General features: G+C 37.3%; 1 protein-coding gene across 9 annotated transcripts in view; it reads right to left on the bottom strand.

The window, feature by feature from the left end:
* The window catches only part of FRYL (FRY like transcription coactivator), a 272,325-nt gene that overhangs the window by 148,146 nt on the left and 108,935 nt on the right, over window positions 1-15,244 (bottom strand). For all 9 annotated transcript variants that reach the window (XM_043572703.1, XM_043572706.1, XM_043572705.1 and 6 more), the window contains one exon: window positions 2,530-2,729. In XM_043572703.1, the coding sequence (XP_043428638.1) occupies window positions 2,530-2,649 (120 nt within the window). In that variant the 5' untranslated portion in view covers window positions 2,650-2,729. The remainder of the gene's footprint in view (window positions 1-2,529; window positions 2,730-15,244) is intronic.

Raw genomic sequence — 15,244 nt, 5'->3', positions numbered from 1 at the left:
TACCCTTAGGAAACTTCAATTTTATAAAATAGTAGTATCAACTAGTCACCATGATCCATAAACTTTTTGTAATGTGTATTTTTTAAAAAGTGGCTCCCTTTCTTACTGTATGCTGGCTAAGCAGGCTAGTATAGCACATGATCACGTAATGAACAGACCACTGATAAAGAAAATAATACTTTATAGATTAAGCACATTTATAATCCAACCTCATAACCATTAACTCATATCTACAAGTCCTTATAATCTTATTTTTAAGGCAGAACTTCACACACATGCTCTAAAATATATATGCACTGATAAAAACAAAATCATTATTTTGTTACATAGGAAGCAACTATGGAAGGATTTAATGTATGTTTTAAAACATACATTTTGGCTAATAATCTTTTACATATTATTATTTATTAGACCTCATATACATTTGTGCATAGATGCTTTCTTCACAGTTTTTTTCCTACTTAGTGACAGCAAGAAACTGCTCACAGGCATGCACGTACCCACCCACAAACCTTCGCAATCTTAGCAACGTGAGGTCCAACACTTCAGTAAGAAAATGAGCACATAACAATACTTCCAATTTCCCACCTTTCTTAGGTCACCACCTATTCTCTCTTCTGTTCCTTTCCTCCCTTCCTTCCTTCCCAGGAAGTACAGCAGAATGAGTAAGCTTACAGGCTTTCAAGCCATTAGTGTGCCTAACTCCTCATTCTGGCTTTGAGCTTCGGAGAAGTAACAAACCCTCTGGGGTCTCAAATCACTGGTGAATACTGAGCCCTAACCCAGCTGTATAAGGAATAAATACATTTCAGCTGTTACATCCCCTACCTTTATCTTCATTGTGATCATCTCGCTTCTAACCTACACTGGGATCTTGATACATTACACATTCAGCCCCTTCAAACTCCGGAAGTTATTTCCTAAAGTTGTATCACCCTACTAAAATTGTTCTCAGGCTGCTTAATTCCTAGGTCCAATAACTTCTCTCAGTGTTCCCTGTACTCTGTCTCTCTATATCATTTGACAATAATAATGCCATTGCACATACTCTTTTCCTTGATATTGTAATCTGCTCTTCTGGCTTTATCACCCTAATGTAGATGATGCCAAAAATCTCTATTTCTGGTCCCCATCTCTGGTCGCCAACAAAGAATTCCCAGGTACCAATCAAATAAATCCACATTGTTTAGATTTCCAGGATCTTGACCTTACCATACACAAAAGAAAAATTATCTCATTCCCCTTTTCTACCCCCATAATATTCTCATGTTCTTTACCTAACATCATCTCTTCTAACACTTCAAAGAACTTTTAACCTTTACTTTCACTCAAAAACATCTACTCCTATTTAACTGCCAACTCCTACTGATTTCATCATTTACCTTACTTTCCTCTGCAACCACTGCCATTGTTAATGCTCTAGTTCAAGCCTCTTTTCATTCCAGCCTGAATTATATACAACAGCTAAATAGTAGTCTCTGCCTTTAAAGATTTTAAAGTAATCTCTCCACCCAACGAGGGGCTCAAACTCACAACCCCAAGATCAAGAGTTGTGTGCTCTACCGACTGAGCCAGCCAGGCCCCCCTTAACTCTCTGCCTTCAATCTCTTCTCTCTCCTAGGGTCCAATGACTGAATTATCTACCGCAACAACCTTCACCACTCTCTAGAATCTGACTCAAACGTTTGCTTTCAGGCTTCCTCTTCCTTCCTCCTTACCATAAGCTCTAATCACATGGAGCTTCCCACACCGTTTAAGTATGCTTCATGCACTATATGTCTAAAAATAAATTTACTGGTTTATTGTAAGTTTGGTGACTGCCACGTCATCAACTTGCAGAATATTCTAGGTTCTCCTTTATTTGCTCTTACGTTTTATCTGTCTCAACAATTCCCACTTGGTGAAATCCATTTTTGTTCTTTGGTAACCCGCAGTAACATACTAAGGTGGATTCTAAAGTCATTACGGCTTTCTAGATCACCACTTGACTAGCCTATCCCTTAATTGTCTTTTAAAGACTATTTTTTTAGAGCAGTTTCAGGTTCACAGCAAAACTGAGTGGAAGGGACAGATTTCCCATACACCCCATTGCACACTTGCACCAGAGTATTACATTTGTTACTAGTGATGTACCCAGGGTGACACTTCCTAATCATCCAAATTCCATAACCTACATGACAGAACACTCTTGGTGCTGTGCATTCTGTGGCTATGGACAATGTACGATGACATGTATCCAGCACTGTAGTATCACACAGCGTACTTTCACTGCCCCAAAAATCCTCTGTGTTGTGCCTTTTTGCTCCTCCACCCACAATCCCTGGCCCCCTGGTCTTTTTATTGTCTCCCTAAATTTTGCCTTTTGAAGGATGTCATATAGTTGGAACTATACAGTATGTAGCCTTTTCAGATTGGCTTCCTTTAATTTTTTTTTTTCAAGTACATTATTTCCTTTGGAAATTTTGTTATTAGAATGGTTAATACAAAAGTCAAGAAAATATTTCAGATTTATAGGTCAGCTCTACTCACCAAGGGTTCAGCCATTACAACTTCAATTTTCTTTTCAGCTTGAACAGCAAATTCTGCAAAGAGGCTCTTGATGACATATTCACCAGGCTTGACATCTGGGTCAATCGTAATGCTTGACATGATGATATTCTTTTTTCCCAAAGTGGAATGAAAGTTGGAAGAAGCACAGTACTTATTCACTTTGCTGACTGGTGCTGAAGCTAAAAACAAAAGAAACAAAAGAACTCTACTTTAATTATCAACACAATGAGACCTACCACAACCACCCTATTTAATATACACTCTGCCCCTAAAACCCATCCAGATCTCCCCATCTGGATTATCATGCTCTATTTTTGTCTATTACACTTGCTACATTCTAACAAATGGCCCAACTATAATTTAGTTATGTGTTATTTATTATGTACTGTTTTTCTCTTGACCCTACTAATGTGAATTTCATAAGAACAGGGTTTTTCTTTTGTCTTTTTTGTTCATTGATGAATCCCAAGTACTCAGAACAATGCCTAGCATATACTGGGTACAATAAATATGCACTGAATGAATGAATGAATTCTAAACACCGTTGTGAGCAATGAAGGAAATAAAACAGATGTGATTAAATGAAACAGGGATCGGTTAGGGCACTGATAGATACTATCATGGAAAGCACGCCCAGGAAAGGCCTCACTGGCGTGCCTGGGTGGCTCAGTCAGTTAAGTGACGGCCTTTGGCTCAGGTCATGATCTCCTGGTTCATGAGTTCAAGCCCTGCATCAGGCTTCACGCTGATCGTGTACAGCCTGCTTGGGATTCTCCACCCACACCCTCACCTCTCCCCCACTTAGGCATGCTCACTCTCCTCTCGCTCTCAAAAAATTGATAAACTTTAAAAAAAAAAAAAAAAAAAAAAGGAAAGCCCTCATTGAAGAAGCAACATTTGAACTCAGATCTAGATGATGAAAAAGAGGCAGCAAGGCAAAGCACCAGGAAAAGTGCTAACTTGAGTGTGTATGTTTGATAAACAAAAAGAAGACCAGTGTGGCGGGAACTCAAAGGATGCTTGGAAGCAGAGGTGAAGGGCAATCTGAGATGAGGTCAAAATCATTAGTCAGGGACTTAGAACTTTGTAGCAAAGTCAGATTTTATTCTAAATGAAATTAAAATTCAATGGGAAGTATTAACTTGGGAGGGATAGGACCCGGCTTCTCTTAAAAGATCTCTCTGGCTCCTCTGGAGAATGGACTGGAAGAGGGCAGAGGCAGAATCAGGGAAGCCACCACACAGATCCAGCCGAGATGATCCCGGCTTGGACTAAGAGGATGAAAGAGCACAGGAGAGAAGGAAAGGACTTCCCATCTATCATATGTTAGTGAATTTGGCATCAAGGCGAAAGAATGGCATTAACAGTGACTTGTAGGATTTTCATTAGAATCATTCAGAGGGCGGTGGTGCCGTTTGCTCAGATAGGGCTGTCCCAGTGCCTGGCAAACAGTCCGCTGCACCAGCTGTGGCACACAAAGAGCACTACTGACTGCTACATGCTTTTTATCTACACAGGTTTTGTTCTCTTGACTGCCTGGGCGATCTACCCGGCTTCGTATCTACAGTTTATCCGGTCACCTTGCTCTTCCAGCCACCTGCATAATACAGACCCTTCCAGCCTCGAACTTCAGCTTATGTCATCCTCTGTGGTCTAGAGTATTCACTGAAAAACCTGCAAGCTGGTACTTCTCTACCTCGACCTGACCTCTAGGTAATACTCTTTCGTGTGCTGTCGCAAAAGCAAACCCTACCTTGCAAAGGGAAGAACACAATTATTCAAATGCTGAATTCCTAGGTGTGTGTGCATAACTATGGGACAGTAAGTTTATTCTCTGGGTGGTTCGGTCACTTTAGCATCTGACTTCAGCTCAGGTCATGATCTCGTGGTTCGTGAGTTCGAGCCCCATGTCAGGCTCTGTGCTGACAGCTCAGAGCCTGGGGCCTGCTTCGGATTCTGTATCTCCCTCTTTCTCTGCCCCTACTCCCCTGCTTACTCTCTGTCTCTCTCTCTTAAAAATAAAGATTAAAAAACTTATTATAAATATATACTCTCCAAACTCACAAATTGTTCTGTTAAAAAAAAACAAACCTACTCTACCATAGTGTGCCAAGATATATAAAAGTGACCTGTGATAACTCCAAAAGAATGTTCTAGAAAGCAATATAGAGTCAGGTTACAGCAGTTACTTCAGAAAAAATAACTGCAAATTAAGAAAAAAATATTTTTGAAAGACAGAATTTCCAAACACTTGGCTTCTGTTCATGCCCTAGTTATTATCTTTATTTATTTACTTATTTTCCCCACAAAACAGACTTTTTTCCTCCAAGATTAAAAATCAGTCCCATGTGATGCTTATATATTAAAAAGTAAAGAATATTACAAATTTTTAATGCTGCACTTAAAACTAAATTATCTTTGTGTCACATCAAATTAAAATATAATATGTATTGTAATCTAGAACTAAAATTATATAATAAGAACAATTCAAAACAAAAATTCACAGTCCTTTGAACACAGTACACACTATTTATTTTAAACAATGACCTGTTTGTTTACTCTGTTTCATGATCCAACATTGTGTATTATAAAGAAGAGGCTCTGTTAACAAACGTTATTGTGAAAAATGGTGATCTTAAAAGAAATCATTTTGGATCATTAAGAGTACTCTATATTTTATATCCATGTTATGTTGGAAAACTTTAGGTAATCATAAAATAGTAAAAATCAAACAAAAACCAACAACAACAATAAAAAACTACTCAGAGAGTTTCCTGAAGTTTAATTTACATTTTAGACATAAAAACAAAAACATTTTCAAGATTTTGACTTAAAGTAGTTGTTACAGGATATATCTTTTTTTTTTAAGATTTGTAAGTCTCAAAATAAGATTCATAAGATCATAAAAGAGTTACAAAGTTTTTTTGTCTTTAACTTTACAATAAATGTAACCAAAGAATCAGCCTTGTAATGGGCCTGGTACTTAATTTCTAGACTTTGGTGAGGTATAAACTTCTTAAATGACATTATTTGAATCGTTTCTTTAAAAAAGAAAAAAAAACTTTAATTAAAATAACTTCTCACATTTTACTTTGTTATACTTCCTAAAAAGCATAAACATAAATTAAGCATAAATGATCACTATATATCAAAACTGCATATTTTAAGAAATTTGCCAATAAAGCCAAAAATTTTAGGAATATCTGCACTTATCTTCTATTCTGTTCCAAATATCTGCACTAGCTTCCAAAATAAAAATATTTCAAGTTTGAAAAAAAATCCAATTTTTATGAAAAATGTTTTAAATCAAATTAATTTCAATTATATTTCTTAATAAGTATTCATGAATGTTTGTTGAATTAATTAATACCCAAAAGTAACACTTAATAGATCTACTGATTGAAATTCCAGGCCGCAAAACATTCTAATGTTGATATGAGGGGACCGGCAAAATAAATTATAATCTAATAAACAGAACGTTCTATAGACCACTGAAATGACATCATCAAAAGTACTGAATGGGGGTGTGCCTGGGTGACTCGGTTGAGCACCCAATTCTTGATTTCAGCTCAGGTCACGATCCCAGAGTCGTGGGATTGAGCTCCATATCGGGCTCTGCACTGAACGTAGAGCCTGCTTAAGATTCTCTCTCTGCCCCTCTCTTCTCCTTCCCCACTTGTTCTCTTTCTCTCTCAACAACAACAAAAAAACCAACAACAAAACAACAAAAACCTGAATGGCACAGGAAAACACTCAACATACAGAGTTGAGTGCAAAAAAGGTCATAAGACAGTATATAAAACCAAAATAAAATAAAAAGGCAGAAAGAATATTTGCAGCATAGAACAAACACAGAGTTCATCACTTTTATCTCCATCTACAAAGCTTTAATGGCGTCAGCTGGAAAAAGACCCTCACCCCCAAACCAAAAACTATAGACAAAAGATATGAACAAACAAGTTACAATATTTAATCTCACTAATACTTTTTTAAACAAGTAAAAATTAGATGACACTTATCAAAGTGGTTTCCCAGCCCACCAGTTTGTGTTTCACTAATGTTTCACCTTTGGTAAAGATGTGTGAATTTCTCTCCTATTTTGCTAACGGAGAAGAAACAGAGGTGATTGCTCCAGGCAAGGTGAAAAGACCAGTTTCCACATAACTAGATTAACTTGATACCCCCTGACTGCTTGAGTTAAATATTTCATAATGTAAAACAATATTTCCCTACATGTTACCATAAAATTTTGAAAAATTTATGTAAGCTTATGAGAGAATGAAGACATAACCGTTAGAGCATAATTCGTAACACAATGTAGGCACTGAATTACAAATTGTAGAAACCCAATGTCATATCAAACATCCTTGGAATATAAATCTACTAAACTCTAACTGCTAATAATAAGAATAAAGCCACGACCTGAATAATTAAAATATAGCAATAGAAGCTAGCATGCCTATTCTTTCTTTTAGATAAAGCACAAATAAAAAAATAAATATGGCATTTTTGGACAGCTTACTCTATATAGCACTGCACTAGCATATTTACTAAAACAATTCTTTTTTTCATGTTAAGACTCCTATACCCTTGTAAAATAAACTTAAATTCAGGCAAAGAGAGCAGACAAGCCTTAATGGGAGACATGTTTGGTTTTGTTACTTGATAGCAGCAATTCTCAGCCTTTTTTTTTTTTTTTTTTTTTAACCTGCCTCCACTGTGCTCTAATGCACAGCACTCTAAACAGTAACATGACTCAAAATACAGAGTGATTCTCAACAACTGGGATGGTTCCAACAGGGACAGGTAGGGGCGGGTAGATGTAGTTTAAAAAGAACCCAGTGGATGGGGCGCCTGGGTGGCGCAGTCAGTTGGGCGTCTGACTTCAGCCAGGTCACGATCTCACGGTCCGTGAGTTCGAGCCCCGCGTCAGGCTCTGGGCTGATGGCTCAGAGCCTGGAGCCTGTTTCCGATTCTGTGTCTCCCTCTCTCTCTGCCCCTCCCCCGTTCATGCTCTGTCTCTCTCTGTCCCAAAAATAAATAAAAAACGTTGAAAAAAAAATTAAAAAAAAAAAAAGATCCCAGTGGAGTCTGTGAAAAAATACCTATAGCACCCTTATCCCAAGAACAGGTCTTTAGGGGTAAAAATTCCTACTTTAGTCACAATCTTTTATTTGCATGTGCATATATTCATGTATAGAAATGCAGAAATATAACAAAGTTTTGTACAACTGCTTACTATTATTACTTACACTGGCCAACAATAAAAATTTTGGTGATCACCCACCACCCCCAGCAAAAAAAAAAAAAAAAAAGTATCACGCAAATGGCATTGGAACAAGAACAAATATAAAAAATAGCTCTGAATTTAAAAAGCAAGACCAAAATTCTAGTTTAAAAAAGCAAGTCTATCCCAACAAGTTCTTTTGTGGATATCAACAAGCTGATTCTAAAGTTTATATGGAGAGGCAAATGACCCAGCATAGCCAACACAATACTGAAAGAGAACAAAACTGGAGAACTTACACTGCCTGACTTCAAGACTCACTTTAAAGCTACAGTAAAAGAGACAATGTGGTACTAGTGAAAAAAAAAAAAAAATAGATCAGAGGAATAGGACAGAGAACCCAGGAATAAACCCACAAATGATCTTTGACAAAGAAGCAAAGGCAATCAATGGGAAAAGGAGGTTTTTCCACAAATGGTGCTGGAATAACTGGAAATCCACAGGCAGAAGAAAAGAAAAAGAAAAGGAAGAAGAATCTTCTAAACACAGAACTGACACCTTTCACAGAAATTAACTCAAAATGGATTATAGATTTAAAAATGAAATGGAAAACTATAAAATTCCCAGAATATAATATAGGAGAAAAGCCAGGTATTCTTGGGTTTGGCAATGACTTTTTAGATATAACACCAAAATAGAAGCCACGAAAGAAAATGTGATAAATTGAGCTTTATAAAATTAATAACTTCAGCTCTACAAATGACACTATAAAGAGAATGAAAAGACAAGGCACAGATTGGGAGAAAATCTTTATAAAACACATCTGATAAATGACTGCCATCCAAAATATATAAAGAATTCTTGGGGTGCCTGTGTGGCTCAGTCAGTTGGGCAACCGACTTTGGCTCAAAACACCATCTCACAGTTCATGAGTTTGAGGCCCGTGTTGGGCTCTCGGCTGTCACCACAGACAGCCCACTTCAGATCTCTGTCCCCCTCTCTCTGCCCCTCCCCTGCTCACTCTCTCTCAAAAATAATTAAACATTAAAAAAAATTCTCTTACAGGCACCTGAGTGGCTCAGTCGGTTAAGCGTCCAACTTCAGCTCAGGTCATGATCTCATGGTTCATGAGTTTGAGCCCCGCATTGGACTATGGGCTGACAGCTCAGAGCCTGGAGACTGCTTTGGATGCTGTGTCTCCCTCACTCTCTGCCCCTCTCCACTCATACTCTGTCTCTCTCTCAAAAATAAATAAAATATTTCAAGGGCGCCTCGGTGGCTCAGTCGGTTGAGCGTCTGACTTCGGCTCAGGTCATGATCTCATGATCTGTGAGTTCAAGCCCAGCATCGGGCTCTGTGCTGACAGCTCAGAGCCTGAAGCCTCATTCAGATTCTGTGTCTCCCTCTCTCTCTGCCCCTACCCTGCTGTCTCTTTCTCTCAAAATATAAACAAACATTAATTAATAAATAAAATATTTTTTAAAATAATAAAATAAAAAAATAAAAAATTCTCTTAAAAAAAGAATTCTTAAAAGTCAAAAAGAAAATAACCCAATTAGGAGTGCCTGGGTGGCTCAGTTGGTTAAGTAAGCATCTGACTACGGCTCAGGTCATGATCTCACAGTTCAGGAGTTCGATCCCCGTGTCAGGCTCTGTGCTGACAGCTCAGAGCCTGGAGCCTGCTTCCGATTCTGTGTCCCCCTCTCTCTCTGCTCCTCCCCTGCTCACACGCTGTCTCTCTATCAAAAATAAACAAAGATTTAAAAAAGAAAAAGAAGAAAAAGAAAAGAACCCAATTAAAAAATAGGACAAATGTCTGCACAGACCCCTCCACAAAGAAGACGTACAGATGACAAACAAGCATATTAAAAGATGCTCCGTATGACAGGTCTTCAGGGAAATGCAAATTAAAACAACACTGACCCACCACTGTACACGTACTAGGATGGCCAAAAAACCCAGAACGCTGACACACTGAATGCTGGTGAGAGTGCGGGGCAACAAGAACTCTCATTCATCGTTGGTGGAAATATACAAAACGATACAGGCACTCTGGAAGACGGTTTAGAGGTTTCTTACAAAAATAAACATACTCTTACCAGATGACCCAGCAACCATGCTTGTTGGTATTTACCTAAAGGAGTTACAAATCCGCACAAAAACCCGTATAGGGAAGTTCATAGCAGCTTTATTCCTAAATGCCAAAACTTGGAAGCAAGCAAGATGACCTTCAGTAGGTGAAGGTTTCAAAAATAAACTGTGGTGCATCCGGACAAGGGAATGGTATTCAGTGCTAAAACAGAATGAATGATCAAGCCAAGAAAAGACTTTAGAGGAAACCAAAATGCATATTATTGAGAGAAGCCAGTCTGAAAAAGTACATGGTACATGATTCCAACTATATGACATTAAGGAGAAGGCAAAAGTATGGAAGCAGGAAAAAGACGCATGATTGCCAGGGGTCAGAGGCAGAGGGGGACAGGGGAGCGCAGGGAATAGGGGAGCACAGGTGATTTTGAGGGCCCTGAAACTATTCTGTATGAAATTGTAATGATGGGAACATGTCCTTATATTTGTCAAAACCCAAAGAATATACAACACAAGGAGTGAACCCTAATGTAAACTATGGATTTGGGGAGATTACCATGTGTCAAATAGGTTCATCACTTATAACAACTGTATCACATTAATATAAAATGTTAATAAAGGAAACTCGGGGCAGGATAAGGGGGTGCATGGGAACTGTTTGTACTTTCTCCTCAAATTTTCTGTAATTTGACACTGCTCTAAAAAATAAAGTCTGTGAATTCTTAACAATTCAAAAAGAAAGAAAGAAAAGCCCATTCTATCCCTGTCAGCCAGAACCAAAGATGCCTGGGAAGAGTCAAAATAAACAACAGCTCAAGCTAAAGTTTAAAACAATAATGTACTTGGATCAAGCTCAGAGAAAGGAAACAGATTATAAGTCAATTAAAAATAAAATGTCAAAAACACAAATCAGGTTACACGGTAGACTGAAAGTAGAAACAAAGCTAGCAAAATCAATATTAGGGAACAATAGCAAATTTCAACTTTTGGTGAGGCCAGTCAGGTTGGTATAACCTCTCAACAAACTATCCAGCGAAAAACTGCACATTTGGAAGCAACTGTATCTGAAAAGGAAATAAGGAAATACAAATGATATGTATGCTGTGAGTACTGAAAGGTACAACATGAAGACATCATTTGATGACTTCAGTGAACACACACAGTTTGTTATCAAGGTGAGATGACCTCAAAATTTCTTCATAAATGAAGGACACTCATACCAGACACTGTTTATTTCTGATGGAAATGAAACAGTATTTAATACTTTATTAAGGTATTTTTCATATTTGTTCCTTTTATTTTATTAATTTTTTAAATTTTAATCCCAGTATAGTTAACATACAGTGTTAGTTTAGGTGTACAATATATTGATTTAATGGAATTCTATCCATTACTCAGTGCTCATCATGGTTAAGAGTACTTTTAATCCCCTTCACCTCTTTCACCCCCTGCCCCCAGCTCCCCTCTGGTAAGTACCAGTTTTGTTCTCTACAGTTCTAACAAACCTAGTCTTATTTCAAGTGATATGCTGGTAAATGCCTCTTTAAAAAAAAGAAAGAAAGAAAGAAAGAAAGTCTTCTGATTGATAGCATTTGCCAATTTCCATTGTGTAAATACCGTCATCGTGATTGATTTCAAGCCACCAACAGTTTAACAACCAACTAGTTAAAATTCCTGGCAGTAACTAGATCCAGAATATACTATAAGTTATACTCAATTTGTGAGGAGGAAATTGACTCCTAATTAAAGTCATTTGTCACTTGGGAGTGAAATATGAATTCAGGTCCTGAGTTTCTAACAACTTTCAGATCAGTGGCTTTATTTTCTCCAGAATCACCAGATTTTCATACATCCCTTTTTTTTTCTCTTTTAAGGATTTAGATTACATACTATTGGCTTAGAATAACTATTTCCCAAATCAAATATTTTGGTCGGATCTTCAAATTCCTTTACATAAAATGAACTAAAAAGAAGCAGCTTTTCCACTTTGATTAGAGATATATTTACATATATTTTCTTTTTTATTGAAGCTTTTGTTTTTAATTTTAGGTAGTTAACATACAGTGCAATATTGGTTTCAGGAGTAGAATTCAGTGATTCATCACTTAACGTACGACACCCAGTGCTCATCACAACAAGTGCCCTTTTCAATACCTATGGCCCATCTAGCCCATCTCCCACCCACCTCCCGCCATCAACCCTCAGTTTGTTCTCTACTGTTAAGAGTCTCTTGTGGTTTGTTTCCCTCTGTTTTTTTTTCTCCTCACTTCCCATGTGCTCCTCTGTTTTGTTTCTTAAATTCCATATATGAGTGAAATCATATGGCACTTGTCTTTCTCTGGTTGACTTATTTCACTTAGCATAATACATTCTAGCTCCATCCACATTATTGCAAATGGCCAGATTTCATTCTTTTTGATGGCTGAGTAATACCCCATTGTGTGTATGTATGTGTATATCCACAATGTTCTTTATCCATTCATCAGTCGATGGACATTTGGGCTCTCTCCATAGTTTGGTTATTGATGATGGTGCTGCTATAAACATTGGGGCATATGTACCCCTTCAAATCTGTACTTTTAATCCTTTGGTTAAATACCTAATAGTGCAATTGCTGGCTTATAGGGTAGTTCTCACCTACATTTTAACTCCTTTTTTACTTAGTTTTATTTTTTACGTTAAAATCTGTCATCTTGGGGCACCTGGGTGGCTCAGTTGCACGTCCAGCTCTTGATTTCGGCTCAGGTCATGATCTCACAGTTTGTGAGATGGAGCCTTGCAACAGACTCTGTGCTGATAGCATGAAGCTTACTTGGGATTCTCTCCCTCCCCCTCTCTCTGCCCCTCCCGTGCTCATTCTCGCTCTCCCTCTCTCTGTCAAATAAATAAGCATTTGAGAAATAAATCTATCATCCAACTGGAGTTTATTTGGAGTGATATTCAATAAAGACATTTTTTTTCTCCAATATTTCATCAATTCTTTTAGTTTCCTTTACTGAAAGTCAATCACTGATCTTATTCACTGATTTTATTCACTGTAGTTTATAAACTACATCCAAACTCAAATTGTGCTTTGTATCCTGCTCATTAAGAATCTGGTTTTGGAGAGAAAAAAAGAAAAGAATATTCAGAAGGGAAGCTGAGAGAAGAAATTCTTTTAAAAAGGAAAAGGAATGGAGGTGGATTAGGCCTGGAACATAGGCTGAAAAAACCTCCTAGGCCTATTTCTATTGGACTATTCATTTAAACCTTGTAGCCTGGGTACCTGTCTTTTTGAGGAGTGATATACTGCTATCCCTTTCTTGATAACAAATTTAACAAATTAATGATACAGTGAAACTACAGTCTCATAAGAAAGATCACGGACATAAGCATACTCACATAAAAAATCTGTTTTTGTATCAGTGTCTCCTTTTAATTACTGTAGCTTTATAATAAGTTTTATTATCTGTTGGCACAAATACTCCTGTTTACTCATCACCCTCAGTAATTTCTCAGCTATTGTTTTTCACTTACACTTCCAGACTTGTATGTATCTTCATAAATTAATGGGAAAAAATTGGCATCTTAATTAAGACTTCTTGTCCAGAACCTGGGCATACCCTCATTAATTTATCTTCTTTTGTGTGTCCAAAGAGAAATGAGATCTATATGATTCTTTTTTTCTTTTTTTTAGATTTGAATTTTTATTCACTCTTTAAGTTGCTAATTTTTAAAATCATAGTATGTGATTCTTACTAATTCTATTCGTAAATACTTTAAGTTTCTGTTCTGTGTGAATGCAATCATTTTTCTTACTATTCAGCCCCACATTTCTGCTTCTGGTAGAATTTCAATGGATAGAAAAATTAAGACTTTTACTTGTTCTTTGGACATCTGTTCCTAAAATGTTTATTTATCCTAGTCTAAACTATTCCTATTGAAAACAGTTTCTAAACATAGAAGTCCTATGACATCCTTGGCACATATCCAATGCTTTTTACTTGAAGTCTACTACAGAAATATCGCTTATTATAAAGCTTAAGAAAAATGACCTATCTCTAAATAATCCATTATTCACTCAGCTAGAATCTCCCTGAGGTTATTATTTTCTTGTACTCTTTGAACCTTCAGAAACTCAGCTCAGAAACTATTCCAAAAATCTAGAAATTATGTGGTATTTTTAAAATGTGCATGAACCCAGGAGTCAGAAGACCAGGGCCCCAGACTTGACTTGGCTACTTAGTATCATTATAATCTTGGTCATATTATTTAACCTTTCCAAGCTTTTGCCTTCCCTCTAGAAAAGAAAAGGCTGAATTAAATCTCAACCATGGGTATGTATCAGAAGCAACAAGAAAGTTGTTTTCATTTTTGTTCTCCTCTCCTCCTCCCGTAAAAATACTCACTGCCAGGGAAAAAGCTATCATGACAGACTTTTCTCCCCTGGCCAGACATGAATCTGGGGATCAGAATCGGAGAGCCCTGAGGTGAAAACCGGAAGGCCAGAATCCTGCAGGACCTCATCTGGCACACACATGTAGATTTAGGGCCTATGGGAGGTAAACAGCAGCATATTGATGCATAACCATCTTCTTTGCCTTCTAAGAAGCTGAGCAGAATCTAATACGTGGGCCGAACCCTCCATACCCTTGAAGCTGACGTGGTGGGGGAAGACAAGGACCAAAGAGGCTTCCTCCTAATATTTTAACTGGAGCTAACAGAGGCTCAGAGACGCTGAGAATGCTTTCCCTTCCTTGAGATAACTCTTTAAAACACCATAGCTGTATGGCCCACCCTTAATTAGCAGACAAAGAGATCTAACTGCACACTACAGATACCCAGCAGCCAGAGATAAAGAAAGCAAATAAAAATATTTACCAAACATGAGCAGTAAACATCATTATAGGTTTCAGCACACCCAATCTATTTCAATTAAAAACAGAAACTAAACAAAGATGCAACCTCTTGCCTTATTATTCAACACTAGGTGGTTAAGGAAAAATATAAGATACAAAAAAATTATAATTGTTATAAATACTGAGAAAGAAACAGCTTTCTATATTAAAGCAATAATCACCTAGAAAGGAAAATGGATAAAAAATCTTCTATTCACAAGTATAAAATAAGTTGTGATAAATTTAATAAGGAAAACATAGGATTTACATAGCAGAAACTACCAAAACTTTCTCTCTCTCTCTCTCTCTTTCTCTCTCTCTCTCTCTCTCTCTCTCTCTCTTTTAAGCAATCTCTACACCCAACGTGGGGCTTGAACTCACAACCTTGAGATCAAGAGGCTCATGCTCTACTGACTGAGCCAGTCAGTTACCTCTACAAGAATCTCATAAAGAAAATCAAAGATCTGAGCAAATGGAAAGACATATTTGTGGGTAAGAGCAC

The sequence above is a fragment of the Prionailurus bengalensis genome, chromosome B1, assembly GCF_016509475.1.
Source record: "Prionailurus bengalensis isolate Pbe53 chromosome B1, Fcat_Pben_1.1_paternal_pri, whole genome shotgun sequence".
NCBI classification, from domain to species: Eukaryota; Metazoa; Chordata; class Mammalia; order Carnivora; family Felidae; genus Prionailurus; species Prionailurus bengalensis.
Note: the sequence above shows the minus strand (reverse complement) of the source record. Positions and strands in the feature narration are given on the sequence as shown.